This window comes from Pelobates fuscus, chromosome 7 (assembly GCF_036172605.1).
Source record: "Pelobates fuscus isolate aPelFus1 chromosome 7, aPelFus1.pri, whole genome shotgun sequence".
Classification (NCBI taxonomy): Eukaryota; Metazoa; Chordata; class Amphibia; order Anura; family Pelobatidae; genus Pelobates; species Pelobates fuscus.
The window spans coordinates 48,737,511-48,765,396 of record NC_086323.1 but is presented as its reverse complement, the minus strand read 5'-3'; the positions used below and the strand labels follow the sequence as shown (position 1 = coordinate 48,765,396).

At 41.9% G+C, this 27,886-nt stretch overlaps 1 protein-coding gene, 3 long non-coding RNA genes and 18 other non-coding genes across 23 annotated transcripts; all 22 read right to left on the bottom strand.

Moving 5' to 3' along the window:
- Nucleotides 1-501: 501 nt before the first annotated feature.
- CACYBP (calcyclin binding protein) lies at nucleotides 502-9,479 on the bottom strand. Its single transcript, XM_063427274.1, has 6 exons — nucleotides 9,355-9,479; nucleotides 6,761-6,971; nucleotides 4,848-4,944; nucleotides 4,612-4,711; nucleotides 2,997-3,091; nucleotides 502-966 (listed from the first exon to the last, which is right to left on the bottom strand). Exons 1-6 carry the CDS (start codon nucleotides 9,373-9,375, stop codon nucleotides 807-809), a joined length of 684 nt encoding a protein of 227 aa, XP_063283344.1. The 5' UTR covers nucleotides 9,376-9,479; the 3' UTR covers nucleotides 502-806.
- Nucleotides 9,480-11,665: 2,186 nt separating this feature from the next.
- Nucleotides 11,666-11,738, bottom strand: LOC134570012 (small nucleolar RNA SNORD47). The gene has a single exon (XR_010084666.1). It is a non-coding gene; the product is annotated as a small nucleolar RNA SNORD47 (small nucleolar RNA).
- Nucleotides 11,739-11,902: 164 nt separating this feature from the next.
- Nucleotides 11,903-11,981, bottom strand: LOC134570027 (small nucleolar RNA snR60/Z15/Z230/Z193/J17). The gene has a single exon (XR_010084680.1). It is a non-coding gene; the product is annotated as a small nucleolar RNA snR60/Z15/Z230/Z193/J17 (small nucleolar RNA).
- A 262-nt stretch (nucleotides 11,982-12,243) lies between these two features.
- LOC134570051 (small nucleolar RNA SNORD75) lies at nucleotides 12,244-12,310 on the bottom strand. Its single transcript, XR_010084703.1, has one exon. It is a non-coding gene; the product is annotated as a small nucleolar RNA SNORD75 (small nucleolar RNA).
- Nucleotides 12,311-12,869: 559 nt separating this feature from the next.
- Nucleotides 12,870-12,944, bottom strand: LOC134570015 (small nucleolar RNA SNORD47). The gene has a single exon (XR_010084669.1). It is a non-coding gene; the product is annotated as a small nucleolar RNA SNORD47 (small nucleolar RNA).
- Nucleotides 12,945-15,132: 2,188 nt separating this feature from the next.
- On the bottom strand, nucleotides 15,133-15,194 carry LOC134570043 (small nucleolar RNA SNORD78). The gene has a single exon (XR_010084695.1). It is a non-coding gene; the product is annotated as a small nucleolar RNA SNORD78 (small nucleolar RNA).
- A 187-nt stretch (nucleotides 15,195-15,381) lies between these two features.
- On the bottom strand, nucleotides 15,382-20,667 carry LOC134569318 (uncharacterized). Its single transcript, XR_010084083.1, has 5 exons — nucleotides 20,513-20,667; nucleotides 18,510-18,559; nucleotides 17,863-17,901; nucleotides 17,365-17,410; nucleotides 15,382-15,502 (listed from the first exon to the last, which is right to left on the bottom strand). It is a non-coding gene; the product is annotated as an uncharacterized LOC134569318 (long non-coding RNA).
- LOC134570026 (small nucleolar RNA snR60/Z15/Z230/Z193/J17) lies at nucleotides 15,915-15,999 on the bottom strand. The gene has a single exon (XR_010084679.1). It is a non-coding gene; the product is annotated as a small nucleolar RNA snR60/Z15/Z230/Z193/J17 (small nucleolar RNA).
- LOC134570003 (small nucleolar RNA SNORD79) lies at nucleotides 16,782-16,858 on the bottom strand. The gene has a single exon (XR_010084657.1). It is a non-coding gene; the product is annotated as a small nucleolar RNA SNORD79 (small nucleolar RNA).
- Nucleotides 17,472-17,556, bottom strand: LOC134570023 (small nucleolar RNA snR60/Z15/Z230/Z193/J17). The gene has a single exon (XR_010084676.1). It is a non-coding gene; the product is annotated as a small nucleolar RNA snR60/Z15/Z230/Z193/J17 (small nucleolar RNA).
- LOC134569997 (small nucleolar RNA SNORD79) lies at nucleotides 18,377-18,453 on the bottom strand. The gene has a single exon (XR_010084651.1). It is a non-coding gene; the product is annotated as a small nucleolar RNA SNORD79 (small nucleolar RNA).
- On the bottom strand, nucleotides 18,630-18,710 carry LOC134569992 (small nucleolar RNA SNORD24). Its single transcript, XR_010084647.1, has one exon. It is a non-coding gene; the product is annotated as a small nucleolar RNA SNORD24 (small nucleolar RNA).
- Nucleotides 20,668-24,063: 3,396 nt separating the features above from the next.
- LOC134568626 (uncharacterized) lies at nucleotides 24,064-26,039 on the bottom strand. 2 transcript variants are annotated; one of them, XR_010084046.1, is made up of 4 exons: nucleotides 25,017-26,039; nucleotides 24,796-24,838; nucleotides 24,407-24,524; nucleotides 24,064-24,232 (listed from the first exon to the last, which is right to left on the bottom strand). It is a non-coding gene; the product is annotated as an uncharacterized LOC134568626 (long non-coding RNA). The 2 variants fall into 2 exon arrangements; XR_010084045.1 differs by having other exon boundaries at nucleotides 24,064-24,524.
- Nucleotides 24,304-24,376, bottom strand: LOC134569996 (small nucleolar RNA SNORD81). Its single transcript, XR_010084650.1, has one exon. It is a non-coding gene; the product is annotated as a small nucleolar RNA SNORD81 (small nucleolar RNA).
- On the bottom strand, nucleotides 24,665-24,737 carry LOC134570011 (small nucleolar RNA SNORD47). The gene has a single exon (XR_010084665.1). It is a non-coding gene; the product is annotated as a small nucleolar RNA SNORD47 (small nucleolar RNA).
- Nucleotides 24,908-24,986, bottom strand: LOC134570018 (small nucleolar RNA snR60/Z15/Z230/Z193/J17). Its single transcript, XR_010084672.1, has one exon. It is a non-coding gene; the product is annotated as a small nucleolar RNA snR60/Z15/Z230/Z193/J17 (small nucleolar RNA).
- On the bottom strand, nucleotides 25,234-25,300 carry LOC134570050 (small nucleolar RNA SNORD75). Its single transcript, XR_010084702.1, has one exon. It is a non-coding gene; the product is annotated as a small nucleolar RNA SNORD75 (small nucleolar RNA).
- On the bottom strand, nucleotides 25,859-25,933 carry LOC134570014 (small nucleolar RNA SNORD47). Its single transcript, XR_010084668.1, has one exon. It is a non-coding gene; the product is annotated as a small nucleolar RNA SNORD47 (small nucleolar RNA).
- Nucleotides 26,040-26,072: 33 nt separating the features above from the next.
- LOC134569319 (uncharacterized) lies at nucleotides 26,073-27,864 on the bottom strand. Its single transcript, XR_010084084.1, has 4 exons — nucleotides 27,815-27,864; nucleotides 27,209-27,247; nucleotides 26,588-26,970; nucleotides 26,073-26,174 (listed from the first exon to the last, which is right to left on the bottom strand). It is a non-coding gene; the product is annotated as an uncharacterized LOC134569319 (long non-coding RNA).
- LOC134570045 (small nucleolar RNA SNORD78) lies at nucleotides 26,261-26,322 on the bottom strand. Its single transcript, XR_010084697.1, has one exon. It is a non-coding gene; the product is annotated as a small nucleolar RNA SNORD78 (small nucleolar RNA).
- LOC134570025 (small nucleolar RNA snR60/Z15/Z230/Z193/J17) lies at nucleotides 27,032-27,116 on the bottom strand. Its single transcript, XR_010084678.1, has one exon. It is a non-coding gene; the product is annotated as a small nucleolar RNA snR60/Z15/Z230/Z193/J17 (small nucleolar RNA).
- Nucleotides 27,682-27,758, bottom strand: LOC134570001 (small nucleolar RNA SNORD79). The gene has a single exon (XR_010084655.1). It is a non-coding gene; the product is annotated as a small nucleolar RNA SNORD79 (small nucleolar RNA).
- Nucleotides 27,865-27,886: the final 22 nt, after the last annotated feature.

The window sequence follows — 27,886 nt, the reverse complement described above, 5'->3', positions numbered from 1 at the left end:
CGTGGTCTGGGTGCCTATAGTGTCCCTTTAAATGTCTGTTACAAATGTTTCTAGATTTTTCTTTTTTCCTGCTGTTACAAAGCACAGGTATTTTCAGACCTTGTAATGAACACTGATTAATTGGGATACCTGCTCATACGTAGTATGGAAATCAGACTGCTCAATGAAGGAGTGTGCTCTCATTCCCAGGGGGTCAGTATTGTTGCAGATTGTATTATTCCTGATCCTATTTTGGCATGTTCTAGGCCAGGTAGGCAACCTACGGTACTCCAGATGTTGTGCTTTGCCAGCATTATGTGAGATGTAATCCATAAAATCTGGAGTGCCAAAGGTTGCCTACCCCTGTTCAAAGCTAATTGGGCTGGTATTGCCATGATGGGTCCTTACAGTAAGAATTTACTTAATGCTCAAGTCATGGACTAGAAAATGCATACAAGAATATATGGATTGCAGAATTTTCATTCCAAAACAAAAAATAAATAGCATTACTGAAACTGTGTAAGCAGTTGAGGTTAGATTATTTAATATGTAAACAAAATGTCAGAAAACATTTATGGCTATTTAACAAAAATTGACACATGGTTGCAGTTTTGAAAATTTAAAGGCTAGGAAGGTTTTTTTTTTTTTATGCCAATATAAATACATTCTCCAGGGTTCCACAGCAATATTGAGATGCAAAGAGAGCACAGTGTCCATGCCAAGGAAATAGCTGGATTGTAAACAGACTGTCAAGATCAATTCCACAGGTTTTACAGCAAGGGCTACCCCTGCCCGTCAGATTGGCATAAGGCTTCTGGACAGACTGTTTAAAACTCCATGTCTCCTTTAGCTTGTTTCTCCCTTGACTCTGTCCAGGCTTTATTCAGTGTTCTCTTCATTTCATCATCTCCATCATCATACAATTTCTTCAAGACATTCATTAGTCCCGCACTAGGATCCTCGTCCTTTGTGTCCAGTGATGGTTTGCTATGGAAGAGAAAATGAACGTCAGGGATGACATCTGATGGTCAATTATGATATTTAGTACAAAGTAGCAATCAAAAGCATAGAAAACTAAACCGCAACCAACAGGTACACAGACTCTTGTAAATACAAACAATTAGAACAGAATACAATATAGAGAGTATGGCAGAAAACGCACACTATGGAGAATACAGCTGCAAATCTACAAACAAGATCTGAAAACAAAATAGTGTAACACTGCATGACTAAACTATAAGCGCAAAATAAAGTACCACTCACAAGATGAAGTGTAATAATTTGCCTTAAGGTGCCTCTGTCCGTTATATTGGGGGCTGATCTAAAACGCCTTCCTTTTTCTGTAGCGTTGAAACTATAACAATCTGGACTCAGGTATTCATGATGGAAAAAAACTGCTATTTTATTATTCAAATAAATGTATAAAAATACTTAAAATGTAAGGGAATATAAAAACACAAGTTGCTAGGTGTAATCCTACATGTTTCATCCCAAAGGGACTTCCTCAAGGACCTCCAAAATATTGCAACAGATATTAGAAAAATAAAATAAATACAACAAATGACAAAATATAATTCACAAAAGAGAAAGAACAAGCAGTGTATATATCCCCCTCCCCGAGTCCTTTAAATATGGCTTCTGTGTCTTCCCATTGGACGGTCCAAACCAGTTGCAGCTGATGGTAATCCATTCTCGTCAGTATTTCTTCCTTTTCCCAGGTATAAAAATCGTATTGAGGAAAATACAAAAAATATTTTGAATGTCCCTGAGGAAATTCCTTTGGGACTAAACATGTTGATTACTCCTAGCAACTTATGTGTTTTTATATTCCTTTACATTTTAAGTGTTTTTATACATTTATTTTAATAATAAAATAGCAGTTTTTTTGCATCATGAATACCTGAGTCCACTATACCGGTGGAGGCACCTTAATGCGAATTATTACACTTCATCTTGTGAGTTTCACTTTATTTTGTGTTTATATTTTAGTCATACAGTGTTACACTATTGTTTATTTTTTGTTTTCTTATCTTGTTTGTAGATTACCAACTGTATTCTCCATAGTGTTTATTTTCTGCCATACAGTTTTTTAAGGAATATAGTCTGGGATATAATACCGGAGAAGGCGGTCACCACTATCCATAGAGAGAAGTATCTTTCCATCACACTATTGATTTGTTTTAGGTGTAGATTTTGTTGTTTATAATATAGGGAATAAGTCACACTAAAAAGAAAAATAATTGCAATTTTGATAGTTTAATCACCATACTCAAAGAGGGGGTTATGCCACTAAACTGAGCAAATGACGCTCAGGTGTATGAGTGTGCCAATTATATAGTTTGGGGCTAGAACACCAAACCACAACATGTTTAGCTGTGACAACAAAATAACGCAGTGTCTTATCCATTTTGTTATTGTTTAAATAAAGGCTTGGCAATATAGTCCTATAATCAGAGCTTTTGCTTATATAAATCAGAGTTTGAAATCATAAATGCAATTCAAATTTCTGTTCAGAATAATATTGCTCCATTTTCATATTTTATGTGCTTTCCTTTGCATGTTGAACGACTACTATGTAAAATTGAAAACATTTCTTTTCTAATGCATGAGAATTGTCACACACAAAAAAAAATAAAAAAATCAGTCTATAAAATGGAACTCGGGTGAGGCAAAATTACTTTTATGAAGCTTAAACGATCAAGTAATTATACTGTATGTGTAGTACTGATACCTGGTGTAACTTTATATGGACAATATATCTGCATAAAACACACAATGTATTAAAAAACAACATTTGTGAAAAGACCAATTCTGTTTTTCTTTGTCAACCACATTGAATAAATCGAGCAAGAGGAAAAGGTCAAATGTTCCACTGGAACTTCATTAAAAGCTCTAGCAAAAACGATTTCTATTATTTAGGTGTTTGCCTGTGATTGTATGTCTGTACATCATATTCCACTGTTCATAATTACAGTCAGACGCATAAACATCATATCCAAGAGAACAGAACTACTCACTCTTTCTCCTTTGTCTGTTTCTCGACTTGAGTCAAATAATCCCACTTCTTTTCAGCTTTCTTACTGCACATAATTAGGACTGTGTCTGTCTTCACCTGCCACAGGGAAATACATGTGTCAAAATCACTTATGTCTGATTTGGCCATTCATACTGTATATGCACAAGAACACTCACATTGAAACATTTTGAGATATTTGCATTCAATGCACTGGGGTGTAGAGGACATTTGTTAATCCTTTTTAAAAAAAAAAAAAATCATGGTTTCTTTTCTACTGTGCAGAAGGTGTCCAAAATACAGATTACTATCACGAATGGACTGTGCCAGTTATTGTGATATGACTTCAAAAAGACTCTTGTGCATTAATTACATCAGTGTATTGCTTGTATACATGGCGATGGCCAGACATGTAAATCTGAGGACAGATGTCTACACAAGCTAAATGAGGAGCATAAGTGCTCCATTTCCTATCAATATCACTCCCCCTCCCCCCCTTAACCATAATAAAGTTAATCTACATTGGTAACAACATATAAATTGGAGAAATGGATTTGGCAATCAACACAATTATCCAAACAAAAAGTTGTCATAGTTCTTCCTTGTTTCATTTACTTTAAAATGGACATTACCTCTATCCATGTTATTGGGGACAGTTACCAGTTGAGAATTTGGATTGCACATTATGGTTTCCTATCCTATTACACAACACCCATGGCTAAACATTGAATTTTTGTTAGTAAAATTATTCTATTCCATCGACCCCCTCCCTCAATAACAGATTTAGTTTACACAGATCAACTTCTGGTTCCCACTGCAAAAACAAAATTACATTTATCCCATAAAAAAACTCAGCATGCACCGTCTAGCACAGCTGCTTGGTGTAACTGTATTTACTGGATATGAGAATTATGTCCATATAGACAGGACTTTCACATTGGCGATATTTTCTGTAAGCCACATTCCTACAAAGCCATCAGGTTCATGACAAGCAAAAAGAAGTACGGTATTTCATTATTTTTATAACACTTTCATACTACTTCAGAGATCTAGCAGACCCTCTTCAAATCACATGAATTTACCACAAGTATGTCTAATGACACTAGGTAAATAAAATAATGGATGAAGCAGCACAGTTCGCAGAGTGCAGCTTTAATCGCAGTATCCAGCACACCAGCAACGTTTGGGCTTATGTCTTAGTAATTCATAAAACACAGCTACCCTGTTGGATACTGCAATAAAAGCTGCACTTCAATAACTAGTGGTCATAGGAGTTGCATTAGAGAACAGTTTTACAAGTTACCTGGGTCCTACCAGGTGCTTGCCACCACCTCCACTGCTAAAACTATTGACACTGAGCCTAGCCATGCCGGGTTGCGCTTATTGGCTGCGATGGGTGCATGGTGGTGACCAGGTAAGTTGTCAAACCGTTCCCAAATGGTTTGGCTACCTACTTTGGGAGGGCACCAGAGAACTCCTGGCAATAAAACCATTGTAGATGTTATGGTGCTCGGAGTCTTCATTTAAGGAAATATATGCAGATGCTAAGGAGTAGGACCAAGAACATTAGGTAAATGTTAGGCAGACACTGACAGGACAATGAGAGCTGAAACACTCACCTTTCTAAGACTGCTCTCTGGAGAGATGGGATTCAGTAAGTTATTTACAGTCATTGTGTGATTCTTTCCATCTAGATTCTTTACTAATAATTCAAAGGATCTGCAAAACAGATAAGTAGATTAGATAAAACTACACCTGCTGTTACAGCAAACCTGTCATGCTGCCACAAATGCGAGACAATGTAAGCTGAGAAAATTGTTTTGTTTTTTTTTAACACAAAGAATACAAACACTACCTTTCCGTAAACTGGACTTGAACATTATCAACAGGAATATGTTGAACTCCCTTTAAGGTAATGTAAATTTTCACAAACTTGTCCGACTGATCCCAACCTATGGAGAAAAAAAAATATATACAAAAAGACGTTAAAACAAATAATTAGTTGAGCATTAACATTTTTCCATTTGCTTAGAACATTATATAATTCAAAGAAGCAATATCTTGCCCTACAAATAGCTTTCTATCTAATCACTATTACTAGCCATTATTGATGGAGCACAAAAACTGCCCTTTATTTTATAAATTAAAAAAAAGAAACTAAATAGACAAGCTTTCTGTTTAGAGCAACCATTCCTATCTTGCCCCCATTTGAAACACTGCACATACAGAGTTATTTATAATTGTGCGCTGGTGGCTAGTTGCACCCCCCACACGTGACTTACGCAGCCCTGAACTCTGTTCCAGACTGTCGAACGTCAGTTCTGTGCATATTTTCCATCTGTCGTCAGCACTCTGTCTGTAAGGGAAAGAGCCTTCCCCTCCCCAATTTTTTTTTTTTTCCTTCTCCTCACCATTCCCTTCCCGAGCGTGCACACATGCTCAGAGCAGTCAAATCAGCCAAATCACAGGCTTCTCAATGAGAAGGCTGTGACCTGGCACTGTTCCCCCGACATCATGAAGAGGCGTGGAAAGCAAGATTTGGAGTTTCAGCCAGCGCTGAATACCAGGTGAGTGATAACTCACAGGTAAACACCCTTGAAAAAGGCCAGTTGGTGACGAAATGTTGGGGGGTATTGATGGCTCATGTTTCTGTCGTATTAGGCTTGTTGAAGTTGGGTAATTACTATATGGTTTACTTTACTTTTTATTTTGCTTTGTTTTTTTTTTGCTATATGTATGCAAGCACTTTTATGTTTAACTAAAGGATTTATATATTTCTTAAGTGGTTGTTATGGTGTGCATTTTATAACATTGTATATAAATGATAATCCAACATAACACAGGCTTCATAAAGATTTTCATCAATATAACCTCTGAACTGACTGTCCTGCTTTAACCCTTTTAATAACAAGAGGAACTTTATATAATTAAAGTCCTTGCAAGTCAACTGTCATGAAGGGGTAAGGAAGGCTTACCAATCCTTTACTAAAGACGAGCTGCAGAATTTGGTTCCAAATGCAAACTCTGTATATGCCGCCACTGTCTCTATAAACTTCAACCTCTGTAAAGCATCTCCCATTAAACAATGCAAACCTGCCAGTCAGCACATACTTCAGCCTCCGCTGCCCAGCCACAATCTCATTAAAGAGGTGAGTGTTACATTTCTATAACACCTACCTCCACTTCACCCTCACTCCTCCTGCTCTTTTAATTGCCCTGATTTGCCCTCTTTGAGGACACTTCCCCAAGCAGGCCAAGCCTCCTCCGTGAGGCAGACGTCTGAACGGAGTAATGTCAGTTTCTCTCTTCCTATACTCCTTAGCCTGCGCTAGTAGTGCTGGCTAGCGAGTTACCATAGCATCCACAGAACATGTGTTGTGGTTGTTATGCATAAAGAGCAAAAGGACCACCAGTGGGTGATCTATTTTGTCCTACTTTATCAATCAATTCCCTGGCACAGAATCAATCTCAAATAAAACGATTGACAGTTGGGAGAAAAAAATAAATAAAAATGTAAACAGATTTTTCTCCAAATCCATACATTTGCTACCAAAAAACTGTGTGCACAATGTATAGATAAAGTTTTATGATTTTTTTTTTTCAAAAGAGCTAAAGTATTTTTGGGCATGCCAGGTGCATTTTAATAGCTCTACTACTGTAGTTTCTATTACAGCAACATAGCTTATGGTTATGGAAGCCAGTGGCCTGCTGCATCCCCCTGATCAGGAGTTGTGTCTGCTACAATCCACTGATCCATATAGTACTTACCATAGCTACTAATTTTCACAGTATATGTGCCAACCATAGGGGGTACAACTGCCGATGGCTTTTGAACGTCCATAGACTGTGCAGTTTGTTGTTGTCGTTTGTTTGTGATTTCAGTCTCCAGTTTGCGCTGTTCCACGTAAAGTACATCTCGCACTCTCTTTCTTGTAGCCTTTTCCAGCAACAGTTTCACCTCATCCAAATCGTTCTGAAGCTGAAAGACAAAGTTTTCCTTTGTGACCAACGCTGTACACACATTTCCATTGAAATATTGTGAATTGTATCTATTTGTTGAAAAAAAGCAGACAGCCCAAAACCGCTACATTCCTGCACATGGATTTTTAAAAAAACTGAAAAAGATGTAACAATGTTGTGAAGCTTCCTGTAAATTAAACGCAAGCTTGATTTGTGAGTGTGTAATCAGACATCTAGATTTATTATTACCGACTAGTTATGCCGCCAAGTCTTCACCAGACACTGTCTGTTTTGGTTTATATACTCTAATTCAAATTTGCTTGTAATGTTGTATTCGATAGTAATGAGAAAGCAGATTGTGAAAGTTAGGTCAAAAGAGGGAAATTTCTGGGGGGCGGGGCCTGACCGGCATGGCAGACGGTGGCAACATGCAGGAGCTCCCTATCAATCTACTCTCTCAAGCATCTTACCTGGACTCCTGCCACTTGCAGCTTGACCCAAAAAGAGACCTGTCGCAGACGACGGCTAGAGTGTCCCGGGATGCAGACCGTCAAAAGAGATGCAGAGCGGTCGCGGCCTAATGAGGGCTCCGGGCCGGGGGAATTGGCTGATCTCCCATCCCTTGTATCTCGACCAGCAGGACCACATGGAGTCGTCGTTCCCCCCCCCCCCCCCCCCCCCGGGAATGGGGGCAGACTGTTACGCCTTAGTACTGAATGGGGGGCAGACTGTTACCCCTTAGTACTGAATGGGGGGCAGACTGTTACGCCTTAGTACTGAATGGGGGGCAGTCTGTTACGCCTTAGTACTGAATGGGGGGCAGTCTGTTACGCCTTAGTACTGAATGGGGGGCAGTCTGTTATGCCTTAGTACTGAATGGGGGGCAGTCTGTTACGCCTTAGTACTGAATGGGGGGCAGACTGTTACCCCTTAGTACTGAATGGGGGGCAGACTGTTACCCCTTAGTACTGAATGGGGGGCAGACTGTTACCCCTTAGTACTGAATGGGGGGCAGACTGTTACCCCTTAGTACTGAATGGGGGGCAGTCTGTTACCCCTTAGTACTGAATGGGGGGCAGACTGTTACCCCTTAGTACTGAATGGGGGGCAGACTGTTACCCCTTAGTACTGAATGGGGGTGGGGCAGTCTGTTACCCATTAGTACTGAATGGGGGGCAGTCTGTTACGCCTTAGTACTGAATGGGGGGCAGTCTGTTACGCCTTAGTACTGAATGGGGGGCAGTCTGTTACGCCTTAGTACTGAATGGGGGGCAGTCTGTTACGCCTTAGTACTGAATGGGGGGCAGTCTGTTACGCCTTAGTACTGAATGGGGGGCAGTCTGTTACGCCTTAGTACTGAATGGGGCGCAGACTGTTACGCCTTAGTACTGAATGGGGGGCAGACTGTTACCCCTTAGTACTGAATGGGGGGCAGACTGTTACCCCTTAGTACTGAATGGGGGGCAGACTGTTACCCCTTAGTACTGAATAGGGGGCAGTCTGTTACGCCTTAGTACTGAATGGGGGGCAGTCTGTTACCCCTTAGTACTGAATGGGGGGCAGTCTGTTACGCCTTAGTACTGAATGGGGGGCAGTCTGTTACGCCTTAGTACTGAATGGGGGGCAGTCTGTTACGCCTTAGTACTGAATGGGGGGCAGTCTGTTACGCCTTAGTACTGAATGGGGGGCAGTCTGTTACGCCTTAGTACTGAATGGGGGGCAGTCTGTTACGCCTTAGTACTGAATGGGGGGCAGTCTGTTACGCCTTAGTACTGAATGGGGGGCAGTCTGTTACGCCTTAGTACTGAATGGGGGGCAGTCTGTTACGCCTTAGTACTGAATGGGGGGCAGTCTGTTACGCCTTAGTACTGAATGGGGGGCAGTCTGTTACGCGTTAGTACTGAATGGGGGGCAGTCTGTTACCCCTTAGTACTGAATGGGGGGCAGACCGTTACCCCCTTAGTACTGAATGGGGGGCAGTCTGTTACGCCTTAGTACTGAATGGGGTGCAGTCTGTTACCCCTTAGTACTGAATGGGGGGCAGACTGTTACCCCTTAGTACTGAATGGGGGGCAGACCGTTACCCCCTTAGTACTGAATGGGGGGCAGACCATTACCCCCTTAGTACTGAATGGGGGGCAGTCTGTTACCCCTGGTACTGAATGGGGGGCAGACTGTTACCCCTTAGTACTGAATGGGGGGCAGACTGTTTGCCCCCCATTCAGTACCAGGGGTAAGAGACTGCCCCCCATTCAGTACTAAGGGGTGTCTGTTACCCCTTAGTACTGAATGGGGGCAGATCATGTGCAGTACCCCTTGCAGACTGTTACCCCCGGTACTGGCAGCACATTACACCCAGCAGCATGCAGGGAGTGAGATCCCCCACGTGGCCCGTCTCTTACCTCTAGCAGGGCAGGGTCCATGGCCGGGGGTAGCGGAGAGCACGGACAGACTGACACAGGGAGACAGACACTCTAGCTCTCTCTGGAACCTTCCGCAGTCTGATGACGTCACAGCGACCCGAGCAATCTGCATGCTTACCGCCTTCCACCTAAAGCCACGCCCACCGACAGGCAAGCCCCGCGTGCCTTTTCTATAACCACGCCTCTTAGGGGCGTGTTCGCCAGGGAAGTCTCCTTTAACGAGTGATTGACGTCACATCGGACACGTTCCGCAACGTCTCTCCTTTCTCTATAGCTCCCCTTTTACAGCCACGCCCTTTTAAGCAACTAGTAAGCGAGCATCAGAGATCACGAGGAAATCCACAGGTCGATGTGGGCGGGGCTAACGTTCTGTGCTGGTGCAACCAGGCTTGGTGTTAAAACCACGTGACCTCCATAGACAATGAAAGCTGAGGGAGAAAGTGGGACTATTATAGAAAGTCATTACTAACCAGCACCCACTGCTCTCACACCGGGGTTAGGGGCTCTCACCCCAAAAACGTTTTTTTTTGTTTTTTTTAATTCCTCTAAATCCTCTGCAGCACAGAACACTGGGCAGGGAATTCATGTTTTGGTGAAATGATGTTCTGAGAGTAAAGTTATATTTTAATGTAATGTTTGGAGATTCAGAGTTTACACAAAATAAAATCCAAGCTGTGTGCCAATATGCAAGCATCGTGCAGTAACAGGATTGTTCCATGAATAGAACTCCCAGGTCAGATTGTAGGTTGGATGCATTACACTGGAAGTTATCACTCCTGATAGAACTACACTTCCCATGATGCTTTGCCTCCCTTTTAGCCTGCTATAGAATGACAAAGCATGACAGTTGTAGTTTTTAAACATCTGGGGATCTACCTTTTGAGCAGCCCTTCTCTAGACTAGTTTAATATAACCACCCTTAAGACTTGATGCCAGACTCCGGAATGACCTGTCAAAGCAGATTCAAAACATGTACTAGAGTGCAAGGTGACAATAGCTCTAAACTGGTTTTAAGAGTAAATTTACCCAGATTAGAATTTGTCCAAAAGGGTCAGCCGAGCCCATAAAACTACATGTTACCAACGGTGTCCCTTGGGGAGGGAGAAGTTGTACCCACTTTGGCAGGAGAATTGAGCAAATCGTGTCAAGATTTCTATTCAAGTAGATGCGGTTTACTTTTGGACACCTCAGATATGCTCAAATATAATAATATTTTGTCACCAATTCTTTACACTAGGCGATTAAACCAAGACATTCCGGAGCAGAATATTGACACATCTCAATATCAGGGAGCGGCGACAGGTCTCTCGTTATTGCTTCCCAAATCAATGCATCTATAGGCATGTGGTCTTGTACTGTGGATGCGTTGGTTCAGGTGTGTAGTATATTGGTTTTGGAGGATACCAGACAGCAGACCAGAATGCCAGACCCAGTTGGTAGAGCCTCATTGGATGGCATCTGCCAGCTCAAAGCACTGGCCTGTACAAGTCCTGTAGTTTTAGAGGAATTTGTTACTCTAGTTATTCAAAGCTTGAGCTACACAACACAATGTCCACTAATGCAGACAATTTTATTATTTCTAGATTTTAGGATGGCTAATGCCACTGATCAGTATCAGAAAGGACACATTAAGACAAGATTACATTTGAATTCTAGTAAGCTTTATTTAATTCAGCATTTCACAAGTCAGGACAGCTTTGCAAAGAACATTACTTTGCACACAAGCCATGAAGCAGAGATATTTTAACCTCTTCAGAGAAACATTACAAATTGAGAACTGTCCTTCAAGTCACTGCTCAACACCAGTTCTCTTTACATGAAATGGTCAGTTGCCTTTTTAGCTCAGTTTGAATATGAAGTCTCAGATCTGTAAAAAAAAAAATGTGTTTAAATACAGTGGAACCGGCTCAATGGTTATACTAGCGGGATCAGTACTTTTGTTTTCATTTGAATCTCAGTGAGAGAGTTCAAAGTAGATGTCATCATGTACCCCAAGTTACACATCGGGTAGACAGTCTACTTGCCTAATTCAGGACTTCAGACAACTGGTAGAGATGTGCCAAAAACCAGGTTATCACAAAGGGGCCAAGAGTATTCATGGCTCAACCAATCACAATTCCAGCTTCAGCCTGGCTGCTTGTCTGTGATCTACTTGCAAGACAAAAACCATGAGACAAGTTAGCTGTTGGATACCCAGATACTATCACCAACGGTGTTCTAGCAGATAATTTCTTTATCCATTTGAAAAGCCAAGGTAGATCATTTCAATGCAATCTCCAAAACTTCATGCAACCTCAGAATAAAGTGGAACGGTAAAGAGTGAAATCAGGATTCATATGGCAGAATCGTTTTCATCATTGGTTACACGAGCAGCTTAATGCAAGATACAAGACTACTATAACTGAGGATATGTGGTCTTACCTTAAAGTGGCATTTTAAATTTAAAGTGGTGCCATCTGCAAAACAAAATAAATGCATTTTATACAAACTGTCAAAATCCTAAATATCAAGACCATATGTAAACAGACAAGGATGCATCAGATAGGAGCGAAAGACTGTTCATCACAGTAAAATCAGCTGAACTATGGATTAATCATGTATCCTTGTCTGCTACCAGAAGCAGGACAAATTCTTACCAGTGTTATTGAAGCCCTCAGAAAGTTTCACATATCCCAGCAAGGTTTGGAGTGTAGCCTGGTTATTCCAGAGGCTTTGTTTTGCTTCAGTCCAGCAGACTGGTTCACCTTTAAAAAAAAAAAAAAAAAAAAAGTAATCATTTAGTTAATATATGGAGCAAAGAAGCACATAATTTAAATAATCTGTCCAAGAATGCCAATATTGGGCCTTCTAGTACTGGGTCAAGTGCAAAGCCTCAGTGTTAATAAAAATTGCCAGAAATCAATTCTGTCCACTACTCTTGAAAACATCATAGGCAGGCACTTTAGCGTTCTGACTAAGGGCAGAGCTTCCTACAAGTGCACCATGCATGCTGCATACTAGTCAAGGTTAAAACGCCTGAAGTGCCATCTTTGATATCAGTATATGCTCTGTTAAGATGCATGCTCCGTCATGATGCCAAGCAGGGGAAGATGAAAATGAGCAATGTTTCTTCTACCATGTCATCTAGCTATTTTTAAAAGCCAGTTTAAGGCATTGAACTCATTTCTAAGAAGATCTGCCCTTGTGCTTTTCATTAAAGATTCCAGATTCAGAGATCTAAACTTTAATATAGTGACAGACTTTACTTACCAATTTGCAGAAACAAGCCATTCACAACCTGCAAGGAGAGAGTATGTTAATGCATAGAAGTCATTACACCAGGTATCACTCATGTTTAAGAGCTACAATTTCATATGATACTTTGGCAGACCTTAGAATGGCAAGCAGCATAGTCAGATCTCCTTTTAGGCACCCCATTTTTTGTTTTAGAAAATCTATTACCATAAATACGTTAATATCATAGCTCCTTTAAGTGCAGTTATATTTAGGCTGGGTACCTCAGAAAAAAGTGGAACGGTTGGAGTATAATCAGTTTTACTCATATGGCAGAATCATTTTCATCAATGGCCACCAGCATTACATTGCCAAGTTCTTAAGATTGCACTTTAAGAAGTTCATTTTTACAGCTACATTCAAAAATATAAAATTCTAGCCCATTTTTTAGCTAGAAAGTCTGAACAGCCATAGGATATAGCCCATCAAAATTTAATACCATACCAAGAAACTGGTTCACAATATCGTGAAGCAAGACCACACTTCTATAGTGAGACGCAGGGGCGGACTGACCGGTCGGGCACTTCGGACATGGTCCGAGGGCCCGGCCGGGAGGGTGGCCCGCCATCAGGGGGCCCGGCCGCCCCTTAATGCTGCAGCCGCCTGAGCGTTCTCTTAAGAGCCTCAGGTGGCTGCAGCTTCTCACCTCCCCTCCCCTGTAGCTGTGCGGTCCACGGTGCCCAGCCGGAGTGATAGGAAGGTGCTCAGTGTGCACCTTCCTATCACTCCGGCCGGCACCGCAGACCGGAGTGCAGCTCAGCCATGCTACAGGTGGGGGTGGTGGGGGCAAAAAGAGAAGGGGAGGGGGGGGGCAAAAAGAGAAGGGGAGGGGGGGGGCAAAAAGAGAGAGGGAGGGGAGGGAGTAAAAAGAGAGAGGGAGGGGAGGGAGTAAAAAGAGGGGGGGGAGTAAAAAGAGGGGGGAGTAAGAAGAGAGGGAGGGGGGAGTAAGAAGAGAGGGAGGGGGGAGTAAGAAGAGAGGGAGGGGGGAGTAAGAAGAGAGGGAGGGGGGAGTAAGAAGAGAGGGAGGGGGGAGTAAGAAGAGAGGGAGGGGGGAGTAAGAAGAGAGGGAGGGGGGAGTAAGAAGGGGGTAAGAAGAGGGGTAGGGGGGAGTAAGAGGAGGGCAATTGCCCCCTCCCCTGTCCGCAGGCACCGTGCGGGCAGCCGGCAGGGGAGGGAGGAAGAGAGGACCCGGGAGCTCAGCCTGCAGCTCCTCTGGGTCCTTCTTGCGCAAGCACAGATCTTTGCCGCGGTTACCACGGCAACGTTACGGCTCTGGCGAAAGTAAACTCTAGCCCTGGAGCTACGGGCTAGAGTTCACTCTCAACACTGTGACCACCAGGGATTCCTGGTGGTTGCAGTGGTGAGAGTGAACTCTAGCCCCATAAACACACTACCCCCACACACCATACACATTCACACACTGCCCCCCATACACACACCATACACATTTACACACATTGCCTCACACACACATACACTGCCCACCCATACACACAGCCCCCCATACTAACATTGCCACACACACACACTACACCCCCTCACACACACTACACCCCCTCACACACACTACATCCCCTCACACACACTACATCCCCTCACACATTGCACCACTGCTCCTATACCCTACTACAGCCTCATATCCCAGCAGACCCAAGGTAAGTTGTCAAACTGTTCTTAAACGGTTTGACTTACTCTGGGAGGGGGGCCCGGCCCTCCTGGCACCATAACGACTACACAGAGCAGTAGTGGTTATTGTGCATGGATTATTTCTTTAAATAATCTACAAGTGCCCCAGTAGCCAGCAAGCCAGCCAGCCCACAGGCCACCAGTTAGGCTTACAGCCAGCCAGCCCACAGGCCACCAGTTAGGCTTACAGCCAGCCAGCCCACAGGCCACCAGTTAGGCTTACAGCCAGCCAGCCCACAGGCCACCAGTTAGGCTTACAGCCAGCCAGCCCACAGGCCACCAGTTAGGCTTACAGCCAGCCAGCCCACAGGCCACCAGTTAGGCTTACAGCCAGCAAGCCCACAGCCTGCCAGCCGCAGCCAGCAAGCCCACAGCCTGCCAGCCGCAGCCAGCAAGCCCACAGCCAGCCAGCAAGCCCACAGCCAGCCAGCAAGCCCACAGCCAGCCAGCAAGCCCACAGCCAGCCAGCAAGCCCACAGCCTGCCAGCAAGCCCACAGCCTGCCAGCAAGCCCACAGCCTGCCAGCAAGCCCACAGCCTGCCAGCAAGCCCACAGCCTGCCAGCAAGCCCACAGTAATTAAGGTAAGAGGAGCCAACTTGGCCTAGGTATCAGCGAGCTATGTTGTGTTGCTATATTGTGAATAGGAACCAGAGTGTTGGAGAGACCCCCCTCCAGGCCCCATTAGACTCCATTGTAGTCTCTAATGGGACCTGGAGGAAATTCTTTAAAACACACTCTCTAAAGGACACTGAGATAGCCTCTGCTAGAATACATACATACATACAACCTCTATGGATCAAGTCAGTATTTAGTGGAGTCAACATTGAATTCAGGTCAGACATTTGAAGCATCATTCTAAGCCAATGAGGTTGTGTCAGACCAAAAACCGATTAGCACTAAGGCAGTGGGTTTCTGCTACACTTCTAGTGTCAAGTTTTATGTTGGGCAAGTTTCCCAGTGCTGTATTGAAATTTTGTTTTTATTAACACAAAACTATTAGTATTCTATAGCACCATGCAATAGGTGAACTAAGAAAATATAGATATGCTAAACCTCTATTTTCTATTCCTGTATGTCTGATTTTTTTTATAGCGAGATCAAGCAAATAGGAAGAATTCAATGAGAAGCAACTTACTAGTCAGGGTGTAATGGTTGCAGTTCAGGTCACTAAAATAGAAATAGATTTTAAGTTATGGTTGACACAATTCAACTTATCAGAGCAGCAACTTTTAACCCAGAATCAGATAGAGCTAATTACAGACCTCCATGGAAATGTCAAGTCTGTTTGTTAATCATCATACAGGTTTATTGGTAGATAAGATGGGGTCATCTGCACTATTTGAAGTGGCAGTAAACCTTGAACAGTATAAGCATTTGTTTTAGAGACTAAGTGGGGAGTAGATTAAAATTGCATGTCTAGCAAATCCTAAACTAGACAGATAAGAATTTGGTTAGAAAACTAAAAATACATACATTTTATTGATGTGCTTTCATCCGGTCATCCATTTTGCTTTGCATCTGTAAGAGATCTTTATGTTAGAATCATGGATACAATATATAAAATTAAACATTTCTAGCACTGTGACATCTCAGATAGGAGCGAAAGACAAGCTCCGTTCATCAGTTGGTATCAGCTGAACTATGTTATCATCCTTGTGTCACAGGGCAATTTGACTTTTATATGAGACAGACGTGATAGTCGATAATTACCATTCATTTCTAACTTTACTGTGTTAAATATGTATAAACAGATCCGAAGAGACGCAGATTGGGTAATCTGTTATACACCAACAATCGGATCTTAAGATCAGTAAGCAAGGAAATAAACTACAGGCAGCATGTGTAGCTATGGCACAGTTAAGGTCCATTTTCAAATGTGCACAGCTAGCACTTCCCCATCAGAAAAAAATCCAGACCTGAACCATTATTACACAAAGTACCACTGAACCATTATTACACAAAGAATATATGTAAAAAGACTACAAACCTGGTGCCATGTTTCTAGGCATCATCAAGACTTGCACACCTAAGAAAACAAATAAAAAAATCAATCCACTGTAAGCATTAGATCAATATTCCAAACACCATTACCAATACAGACTGCTGTGCCCCAGGGTGCCTGGAATGTCCTGACAAGACATTTTAGTACAGCTTGATCGTTTATCTGGGTCTTCCAGACAGACATCAGCACTTACTGAAACTGGTCACTAGCAGGAAACGCAGGACTGATTGTTGACCTAGAGCACCAGACAAGTGCAGTCCTGCTTTTCTCTACAAAGACATCAAGCTTCTGCTTAAGAAGACCAGATGCAGCCACAGGCAAGTTGTCAAAACGGTTTTAGTAGAATTTGACAGTCTACCATTGTTACACAAGGGCACTCAAGGCAGCACAGGGCACAGCGGCTTGTAGTGTTTATGGTACTTTGAGTGTTCCTTTAGTTCTATGTACCAAGTCAGTATGAAGTTCTCACTCATCCTTTTTCAGAGAGATTCCCATTGATAAATTCAAATCATCACGCAGTACAAGTTTAAAGGATTGCACTATGTATTTTGCAGTTACTACCATTATCAAAACTCACCTGTAATCCTGAGACTGGACATGCAAGCCGTAGAGAGTGGTAATGAGAACCTGGGGGAGGAAAAGGAAAGCAAAGTTGATATAATGTTTTATTTAGGGGCCAATTTATGCCAGCATTGATATGCCTAAGAACAAGACTTGGTGGTCCGCTTTCTCGTCATTATTATATTTATAAAGCGCTGTCAAATTCCGCAGCGCTTTACAATGGTGGACGAACAGACATGTAGTTGCAACCAGACAAGTTGGAGACACAGGAACAGAGGGGTTGAGGGTGCTCAATGAGCTTACATGCTAGAGGGAGTGAGGTAAAATGACAAAAAGGTAAGCATAGTATTAGACTAGTATAAGCATTTCATTAGTTTGAGAGACCAAGTGGGGAGTAGATTAAAATTGCATGTCTAGCAAATCCTAAACTAGACATAAGAATTTGGTTAGAAAATTTAAAATACACACTTTTATTGATGTGCTTTCATATGGTCATCCATTTTTCTCTGCATCTGTAAGAGATCTTTATGTTAGAATCATGGATACAATATATAAAATTAAACATTTCTAGCACTGTGACATCTCAGATAGGAGCGAAAGACAAGCTCTGTTCATCAGTGGGCATCAGCTGAACTATGTTATCATCCTTGTGTCACAGGGCAATTTGTATTTTATATGACATTAGACCTGATTGTAATTAATTACCATTAATTGCTAACTTCACTGTGTTAAAAATGTAACAGATCCAAAGAGACACAAATTGGGTAATCTGTTATACACCAACTATCGGATCTTAAGATCAGTAGGCAAGGAAATAAACTACAGGCAACATGTTTAGCCATGGCACAGTTAAGGTCCATTTTCAAGTGTGCACAGCTAGCACTTCCCATCAGAAAAAAGCGAGACCTTTACAGTACCACTGAACCATTATTGCACAAAGAATATATGTAAAAAGACTACAAACCTGGTGCCATGTTTCTAGGCATCAACGAGAGTTGCACACCTAAGAAAACAAAAATAAAAATCAGTCCACTGTAAGCATAAGATCAATATTCCAAACACCATTACCAATACAGACTGCTGTGCCCCAGGGTGCCTGGAATGTCCTGACAAGACATTTTAGTACAGCTTGATAGTTTACCTGGGTCTTCCAGACAGACATCAGCACTTCCTGAAATTGGTCACTAGCAGGAAACGCAGGACTGATTGTTGACCTAGAGCACCAGACAAGTGCAGTCCTGCTTTTCTCTACAAAGACATCAAGCTTCTGCTTAACCCCTTAAGGACCACACTTCTGGAATAAAAGGGAATCATGACATGCCACACGTCATGTGTCCTTAAGGGGTTAAGAAGACCAGATGCAGCCACAGGCAAGTTGTCAAAACGGTTTTAGTAGAATTTGACAGTCTACCATTGTTAGACAAGGGCACAGTGGCTTGTAGTGTTTATGGTACTTTGAGTGTTCCTTTAGTTCTATGTACCAAGTCAGTATGAAGTTCTCCCTCATCCTTTTTCAGAGAGATTCCCATTGATAAATTCAAATCATCACACAGTACAAGTTTAAAGGATTGCACTATGTATTTTGCAGTTACTACCATTATCAAAACTCACCTGTAATCCTGAGACTGGACATGCAAGCCGTAGAGAGTGGTAATGAGAACCTGGGGAGGAAAAGGAAAGCAAAGTTGAGATAATGTTTTATTAAGTGGCAGATTTATGCCAGCATTGATATGCCTCAGAACAAGACTTGGTGGTCTGCTTTCTCGTCATTCAGTCAGTCAAGAGTAGCAAATAAGTGTCATCATTGTGGCATTAGTAAAACATGTGCAACTCCATTAAAAGCACTAGTTCCTTTAGAGCAGTTTGCCATGCAGATGTTCCTGAATACATGTTTAATGTATCAAAATGACTTGACAAATTATGAATTTAGAGGTACATCATAAGCATCAAAACAACAGTAGCTTAATGAAGCGGTTTTATTGTTTAACCATGCCTCTACAGTCTCATTGTTTAACTGCCATTTAAGAGCTTAAAAAAATTAAATAAAACCCACACGTTTTTGTAGTCCAAGTCACACTTCCTCAGGCTTTGACAGCCTGCATTAAGTTCTCATTTGGCTCTTAAAGGAAAATGCTTTTCACCATAACCAACTTAGTTGACTTTATGGTGCCAGGAGGCCCATGGGTGCCTTCTTACTTTTAGGTTTTAAACAGTTTTTAAATTGTATAACCCCAAAGGCTGCCTCAAGCACCAGACCAGCATGTCTCACTAGCGCCTCCCCCTCCTCCCCTCTGGCCACACTAGCCCTCCTAACCATGTCACACAAGCCACCCTCCCAGTCACTTAGAAACCCCCAACACTCACATTCTAACCCCTAAACCGGTCACTCTTACTCCCCAACTGTGGCATGCTCACCTACCCTCACACTTACTTCCCAAACCCTATCACACTTACCCAACGGGTGTCTGTGTATCTGTGTGTCAATGTGTGCAAGTACCAGTGGGTGTAGCTTTGTATCTGTGTATTTGCAGGTCTGTTGCAGCGTGTGTCTGTATCTGTGTGTGGTAGTGTAAACACTCCAAACAAATGCACGCCTGCATTTAAAAGCCAACATTCACACACACACACACACTCCTAACAAAACCATGCTTACACTCAAACACACACATTTCTCAATACAACCCTGCAAGGATGGGCAAATTGTAGATCCCAAGCTAGCAAAGCATTGTGGACTTGTATGACAGATAGGGATCTACATTTTGGCCAACCTTGTGCTGAAAGGTGGTCCAAAGAAAATTCTTGCAGACCCTCAGCAACTTGTCAGTGTATGTGTGTCAGTATGTCTGTCAGTACTGTATACATGTCTGTGTTTTAGTAGGTCTGTCAGTAGGTGTGTTTGTGTCCGAGTGCGTATCAGTATGTCTGTCCGTGTCAGTGTGTCTTTGTGTCCGTATGTCTGTTAGTAACACACAGATTGCATGCCAGGGAGTCGGGAGGCAGGGTCCAGGGGGCCCCAAGCAAATGTTTGCCCATGGTCCAACCATTATTAAAGACGGCCCTGCTCCCAGTGTAGCCAAAGGGTAAACAAATAGCAGAACCTAGAATGCGGATAAAAAAAAAAAAAATTCTGGGATGTGTAGAAAAGCTGCAGGAGAGGGCCCCTGGCTAAACGGAGACAGTTCATTTGGGGTCTCCTCTGATCACAGAGATCACTCTTTCAGACTATCACTCCCAGTACCGAATGGGGCAGTCCCTCCAAGGTCACCCTTGCAGACCGGTACCCCTTAGTACTGAATGGGGGAGCAGACCGGTACCCCTTAGTACTGAATGGGGGAGCAGTCTGTTACCCCTTAGTACTGAATGGGGGAGCAGTCTGTTACCCCTTAGTACTGAATGGGGGAGCAGTCTGTTACCCCTTAGTACTGAATGGGGGAGCAGTCTGTTACCCCTTAGTACTGAATGGGGGAGCAGTCTGTTACCCCTTAGTACTGAATGGGGGCAGTACCCCTTGCAGACTGTTACCCCCGGTACTGGCAGCACATTACACCCAGCAGCATGCAGGGAGTGAGTGAGATCCCCCCCGTGGCCCGTTATTGGCTGGTGCCCTCTCTTACCTCTAGCAGGGCAGGGTCCATGGCCGGGGGTAGCGGAGAGCACGGACAGACTGACACAGGGAGACAGACACTCTAGCTCTCTCTGGCCCACAGGCAGGCAATCCCCGCGTGCACCTTCTATAACCACGCCTCTTCGGGGCGTATTCGCCAGGCAAGTCTCCTTTAACGAGGTGAGTGACGTCACATCGGCCACATTCCGCAACGTCGCTCCTTTCTCTATAGCTCCCATTTACAGCCACGCCCACCGGCACTTTGTTACACCTGGGCTGTGGCCACGCCCTTTTTAAGCAACTAGTAAGCGAGGATCAGAGATCACGAGGAAATCCACAGGTCGATGTGGGCGGGGCTAACGTTCTGTGCTGGTGCAACCAGGCTTGGTGTTAAAACCACGTGACCTCCATAGACAATGAAAGCTGAGGGAGAAAGTGGGACTATTATAGAAACAGTCATTACTAACCAGCACCCACTGCTCTCACACCGGTGTTAGGGGCTCTCACCCCAAAAACGTTTTTTTTTTGTTTTTTTTAATTCCTCTAAATCCTCTGCAGCACAGAACACTGGGCAGGGAATTCATGTTTTGGTGAAATGATGTTCTGAGAGTAAAGTTATATTTTAATGTAATGTTTGGAGATTCAGAGTTTACACAAAATAAAATCCAAGCTGTGTGCCAATATGCAAGCATCATGCAGTAACAGGATTGTTCCATGAATAGAACTCCCAGGTCAGATTGTAGGTTGGATACATTACACTGGAAGTTATCACTCCTGACAGTTCACTTTGGTGAATAGCCCAGTGCTCATTATACCCAATATCACTGGGTTGGAGGCTGGGAGCTATGAAGCTACAATTCAGGGGGAAATAAATACAATTTGATTTGTTATGTTTTCCTGTAGAAAGCTGCTCAATCCAATATATGTTGTAGTGATTAGATGCTGGCTGAAATACTGAATGAGTGTAGGAGTTTCAGGACTATAACCAGGCCCAAATATTTGGAGGGGGGTTGGCTGGCATTCTGGTGCCAGCACACAAGGAAGCGACTGCCACCAGAAACGTATAGGGGATCATGTATAAGTAGGTGTGTGTGCACAGGGTTCTGTGGGCCTAGTGGGAGACTTTCACAATGACAGGTAAATTGATTTTGAAACCCATTTAGACATTTTCATTTTTAAAAAGCCATTTACAAAATGTGTTTTTTTCCGGCCGTGTACATTTTCATTCAGGGTTGGAATCCATTAAAAAAAAAAAAAGAAAAAAAAAAAACCTATTTACAGAGGTGATGGGTGAAACTATAAATTAATATATAGAAATGTGGTGTAAAATACACCTAGTGGAGCGCTTTTACAAATAAAAGTGAGGGGTTCACTAACCAACAATTTTATGTAGTCTTAAATTTAGGAATATGCTTTTAAACATACAATGAAGGGAACAAAGATTAAAAAAAAAACAAACAAAAAAAAACAGTAGATGCTTTTGGTGAAAATGAGTGATGGAAGTAAAAAAAACTGAAACCACTCACATGGTCTGGAGCCTATATAATATTGGCTCCGTACGTAAGCCTATGTGCTCTTTGGGCAGCAACACACCCTTTCCTCTGAGATATACCTCCACACCGACAGGGAAACAAAAGGAGAAAGACCCAAACATGGAGATAATATATAGGTTGTAAGTGTTATGCTCATCTAGTTGAGAGCCTTAAATTTCTGGCTCTGAGGGTAGGCATTTGTTTTTACATACGGATTAAATTTTTGCTGGGCATTTTGTATATTTCATATGTGCCACTGAATTCAAACCCCCCAAATTATGCTCAGCAAAGTCTGAGTAAAACAATATGCCCCATGTATGACCTACCAGGCATAGGCAACCTTCGGCACTCCAGATGTTTTGGACTACACCTCCCATGATGCTTTGCCAGCATTATGGGTGTAAGAGCATCATGGGGATGTAGTCCACAACATCTGGAATGCCAAAGGTTGCCTACCCCTGATCCTAGGACATTATTTTGTGAAGTTAGTGCTGAAAAAGACATAAGTTCAGGTTTTTAAGTGTGAATTTTCATGGAGAGTTTTGATGTGTCAATGTCCCACTTTTGAGCACTTGAGCAGGCTACATATTACAACTACACCATAAAAGCATACCATTTCTTAAATAACATCCGAGTATTTTAAAAGGCATATTTTGAACCTTCGCGTGGCATAATTTTTCCGCTAGCTTGTACCAGGTGTAAGCGTTTTTCTGCCTTTGACACAGATTGCACAGTATATTTGCGCTACGACTGTAATACTTCATATGTTGCTCAGCTATGTTGGCTGAGTACAGCAATACCCCTGTATGTACCTTTGCCAGGTATATGTGAACATCCGAGGGGCACATTTGGGACACAGCCAGTATTCTCTTTGAAGTTAGACATGGTGTCAATGTTCCATTTTGGTGGTGTAGTTTAGATGTTCTGGTCTCTAGTTTATGCCATGTGTAGTGGTAGAGCATTTTTAAATGTTTATAAAACTACTCATTTTAAAACTAGTTTCTTGCTAAACTTTATAGATTTAACATTTGTATAAATTTACTGTTAATCCCTAACTAGCAGTAAGCAAAACTAACGGTACATTCCCCAATTTCCCATAACTCCCACCCACCCCAGCAAGCAAATCATTTTAAAATTTTAAATTAATGCATTTAATTGTTTTTTTTTTTAAAGGGATCACAGTATACGGTGATCTGTATTTTACAGATTGTAGGTAAACTGGCAGGTAAGGGATGGTGGGATTTTCACTGTAAAGTGTTTTGTAACTTTACGTTAACCGCTAGCCTAACACCAAATTCCCCACTAACTTCAACTCACCCCAGCTAGCTGTGTACAAAAAATAAGTTGACCCTTAAAGTAAAACGTATACCCTGCTGATCACTAATTAGTAATCAGCTGGCAGGGAAGGGGTTACTTTTTATTTTAAAGGGGTGGGATTTTAATTTAACTTTTTACAGGAAGCAGGATCATCACTGATACATCTCCCTGCACTTCACAATGAACCTGGAAGTGCAGGGAGGCAGATGCAAGTCCCTGCAGCACATGTGCTCGCTCTGACAGCCAGACACCAATTCTGTACATTAGGTAATCAAAGACTTTCAGGAGCAGAGTATTGACACAACTCAATATCAGCGAGTGGAGACAGAACTCTCGTTGCTATTGCTTCCCAAATCAATGCATCTATAGGCATGCGGTCTTGTACTGTGGATGCGTTGGTTCAGGTGTGTAGTATATTGTTTTGGAGGATACCATACGTCAGACTAGAATGCTAGGCCCAATTGGTAGAGCCACATTGTACCTGCCTGTACAAGTCCTGTAGTTTTAGAGGAATTGGTTACTCTAGTTATTCAAAGCTTGAGCTACACAACATAAGGTGGTTTAATGATGCAGACATGCAGCCAATTTTATTATTTCTAGATTTTAGGATGGCTAATGCCACTGATCAGTATCAGAAAGGACACATTAAGACAAGATTACATTTGAATTCTAGCAAGCTTTATTTAATTCAGCATTACACAAGTCAGGACAGCTTTGCAAAGAGCATTACTTTGCACACAAGCCATGAAGCAGAGATATTTTAACCTCTTCAGGGAAACATTACAAATTGAGAATTGTCCTAGTCACTGCTTAACACCAGTTCTCTTTACATGAAATGGTCAGTTGCTTTTGGAGATCACCTTGAATATGAAGTCTCAGATCTGTGGGGAAAAGAATATTTAAAAATAAAAAGAAGTTTGTGTTGAAATACAGTGGAAGCTGCTCAATGTACTAGGGGATCAGTACTTTTGTTTTCATCTGAATCTCAGTGAGAGAGTTCAAAGTAGATGTCATCATGTACCCCAAGTTACATATAGGGTAGACAGTCTACTTACCTAATTCAGACAACTGATAGAGAGATGTGCCAAAATCCATGTTATCACAAAGGGGCCAAGAATATTCATGGCTCAGCCAATTGTAATTGCAACTTCAGCCTGGCCGCTTGTCTCTGATCTACTTGCAAGACAAAACCATAAGACAAGTTAGTATCTGGGTATCCAACAGCTATCACCAACGGTGTTCTAGCAGATAATGTATTTAACCATTTGAAAATTCAAGGTAGATCATTTCAATGCAATATCCAAACCTCATGCAACCTCAGAATAAAGTGGAACGGTAAAGAGTGAAATCAGGATTCATATGGCAGAATCGTTTTCATCATTGGTTGCATGAGCAGCTTAATGCAAGATACAAGACTACTATAACTGAGGATATGTGGTCTTACCTTAAAGTGGCATTTTAAATGTAAAGTGGTGTAAGACAGCCATCTGTAAAACAAAATAAATGCATATTATACAAACTGTCAAAATCAAATATCAAGACAAAGTGTAAACAGACAAGGATGCATCAGATAGGAGCGAAAGACTGTTCATCACAGTAAAATCAGCTGAACTATGGATTCATCATGTATCCTTGTCTGCTACCAGAAGCAGGTCACATTCTTACCAGTGTTATTGAAGCCCTCAGAAAGTTTCACATGTCCCAGCAAGGTTTGGAGTGTAGCCTGGTTATTCCAGAGGCTTTGTTTTGCTTCAGTCCAGCAGACTGGTTCACCTTTAAAAAGGTAATAATTTAGTTAATATATGGAGCAAAGAAGCACATAATTTAAATAATCTGTCCAAGAATGCCAATATTGGGCCTTCTAGTACTGGGTCAAGTGCAAAGCCTCAGTGTTAATAAAAATTGTCAGAAATCAATTCTGTCCACTACTCTTGAAAACATCATAGGCAGGCACTTTAGCGTTCTGACTAAGGGCAGAGCTTCCTAGAAGTGCACCATGCATGCTGCATACTAGTCAAGGTTAAAACGCCTGAAGTGCCATCTTTGATATCAGTATATGCTCTGTTAAGATGCATGCTCCGTCATGATGCCAAGCAGGGGAAGATTAAAATGAGCATTGCTTGTTCTACCATGTCATCTAGCTATTTTTAAAAGCCAGTTTAAGGCATTGAACTAATTTCTTGCCTGCAATGGGCATTTCTAAGAAGATCTGCCCTTGTGCTTTTCATTAAAGATTCCAGATTCAGAGATCTAAACTTTAATATAGTGACAGACTTTACTTACCAATTTGCAGAAACAAGCCATTCACAACCTGCAAGGAGAGAGTATGTTAATGCATAGAAGTCATTACACCAGGTATCACTCATGTTTAAGAGTGACAATTTCATATGATGCTTTGGCAGACTTTAGAATGGCAAGCAGCATAGTCAGATCTCCTTTTAGAAAATCTATTACCATAAATAAGTTACTATCATAGCTCCTTTAAGTGCAGTTATATTTAGGCTGGGTACCTCAGAAAAAAGTGGAACGGTTGGAGTATAATCAGTTTTACTCATATGGCAGAATCATTTTCATCAATGGCCACCAGCATTACATTGCCAAGTTCTTAAGATTGCACTTTAAGAAGTTCATTTTTACAGCTAAATTGGACATTCAAAATTAATATAAAATTCTAGCCTATTTGTTAGCTAGAAAGTCTGAACAGCCATCGGATATAGTCCATCAAAATTTTATTTTGTACCAAGAAACTGGTTCACAATATCGTGAAGCAAGACCACACTTCTATAGTGAGACGTACCATGCAATTTCCAGTTACTTCTGCACCTACAAAAGAAAAAGCATGTAAGTGTTAGGTTAGAATACCAGAACAGTATGCATTTCACAATAACATACATACAACCTCTATGGATCAAGTCAGTATTTAGTGGAGTCCACATTGAATTCAGGTCAGACATTTGAAGCATCATTCTAAGCCAATGAGGTTGTGTCAGACCAAAAACCGATTAGCACTAAGGCAACTAGTTAGTGGGTTTCTGCTACACTTCTAGTGTCAATGTTTATGTTGGGCAAGTTTCCCAGTGCTGTATTTAATTTTGTTTTATTAACACAAAACTATTAGTATTCTATAGCACCATGCAATAGGCGAACTAAGAAAATGTAGATATTCTGGCCTCTATTTTCTATTCCTGTATGTCTGATTTTTTTATAGCGAGATCAAGCAATGAGAAGTAACTTACTAGTCAGGGTGTAATGGTTGCAGTTCAGGTCACTAAAATAGAAATAGATTTTAAGTTATGGTTGACACAATTCAACTTATCAGAGCAGCAACTTTTAACCCAGAATCAGATAGAGCTAATTACAGACCTCCATGGAAATGTCAAGTCTGTTTGTTAATCATCATACAGGTTTATTGGTAGATAAGATGGGGTCATCTGCACTATTTGAAGTAGCAGTGAACCTTGAACAGTATAAGCATTTGTTTTAGAGACTAAGTGGGGAGTAGATTAAAATTGCATGTCTAGCAAATCCTAAACTAGACAGATAAGAATTTGGTTAGAAAACTAAAAATACATACATTTTATTGATGTGCTTTCATCCGGTCATCCATTTTGCCTTGCATCTGTAAGAGATCTTTATGTTAGAATCATGGATACAATATATAAAATTAAACATTTCTAGCACTGTGACATCTCAGATAGGAGCGAAAGACAAGCTCCGTTCATCAGTTGGTATCAGCTGAACTATGTTATCATCCTTGTGTCACAGGGCAATTTGTATTAGACCTGATTGTGAAGTTAATGGTAAACAACTGTTGATGTAACAGATCCAAAAATAATATAGGTAAAAAGACTACAAACCTGGTGCCATGTTTCTAGGCATCACCGAGAGTTGCACACCTAAGAAAACAAATATAAAAAATCAGTCCACTGTAAGCATTAGATCAATATTCCAAACACCATTACCAATACAGACTGTTGTGCCCCAGGGTGCCTGGAATGTCCTGACAAGACATTTTAGTACAGCTTGATAGTTTATCTGGGTCTTCCAGACAGACATCAGCACTTCCTGCAACTGGATTGCTCTGTACAGCACAGCAGGGAAACACAGGACTGATTGTTGACCTAGAGCACCAGACAAGTGCAGTCCTACTTTTCTCTACAAAGACATCAAGCTTCTGCTTAAGAAGACCAGATGCAGCCACAGGCAAGTTGTCAAAACGGTTTTAGTAGAATTTGACAGTCTACCATTGTTACACAAGGGCACTCCTGGCAGCACAGGGCACAACGGCTTGTAGTGCTTATGGTACCTTGAGTGTTCCTTTAGTTCTATGTACCAAGTCAGTATGAAGTTCTCCCTCATCCTTTTTCAGAGAGATTCCCATTGATAAATTCAAATCATCACGCAGTACAAGTCTAAAGGATTGCACTATGTATTTTGCAGCTACCACCATTATCAAAACTCACCTGTAATTCTGAGACTGGACATGGAAGCTGTAGAGAGTGGTAATGAGAACCTGGGGGAGGAAAAGGAAAGCA

What these genes read in the sequence shown, in the direction of transcription:
- CACYBP (XM_063427274.1), bottom strand. Translation starts at nt 9,375, where the DNA reads ATGGACCCTGCCCTGCTAGAG. An exon ending in TGGACCCTGCCCTGCTAGAG is followed by an intron (nt 6,972 to 9,354) that starts GTAAGAGACGGG and finishes TTTGTCTTTCAG; the next exon opens with CTTCAGAACGATTTGGATGA. An exon ending in TGTGAAAATTAGTAGCTATG is followed by an intron (nt 4,945 to 6,760) that starts GTAAGTACTATA and finishes TTTTCTCCATAG; the next exon opens with GTTGGGATCAGTCGGACAAG.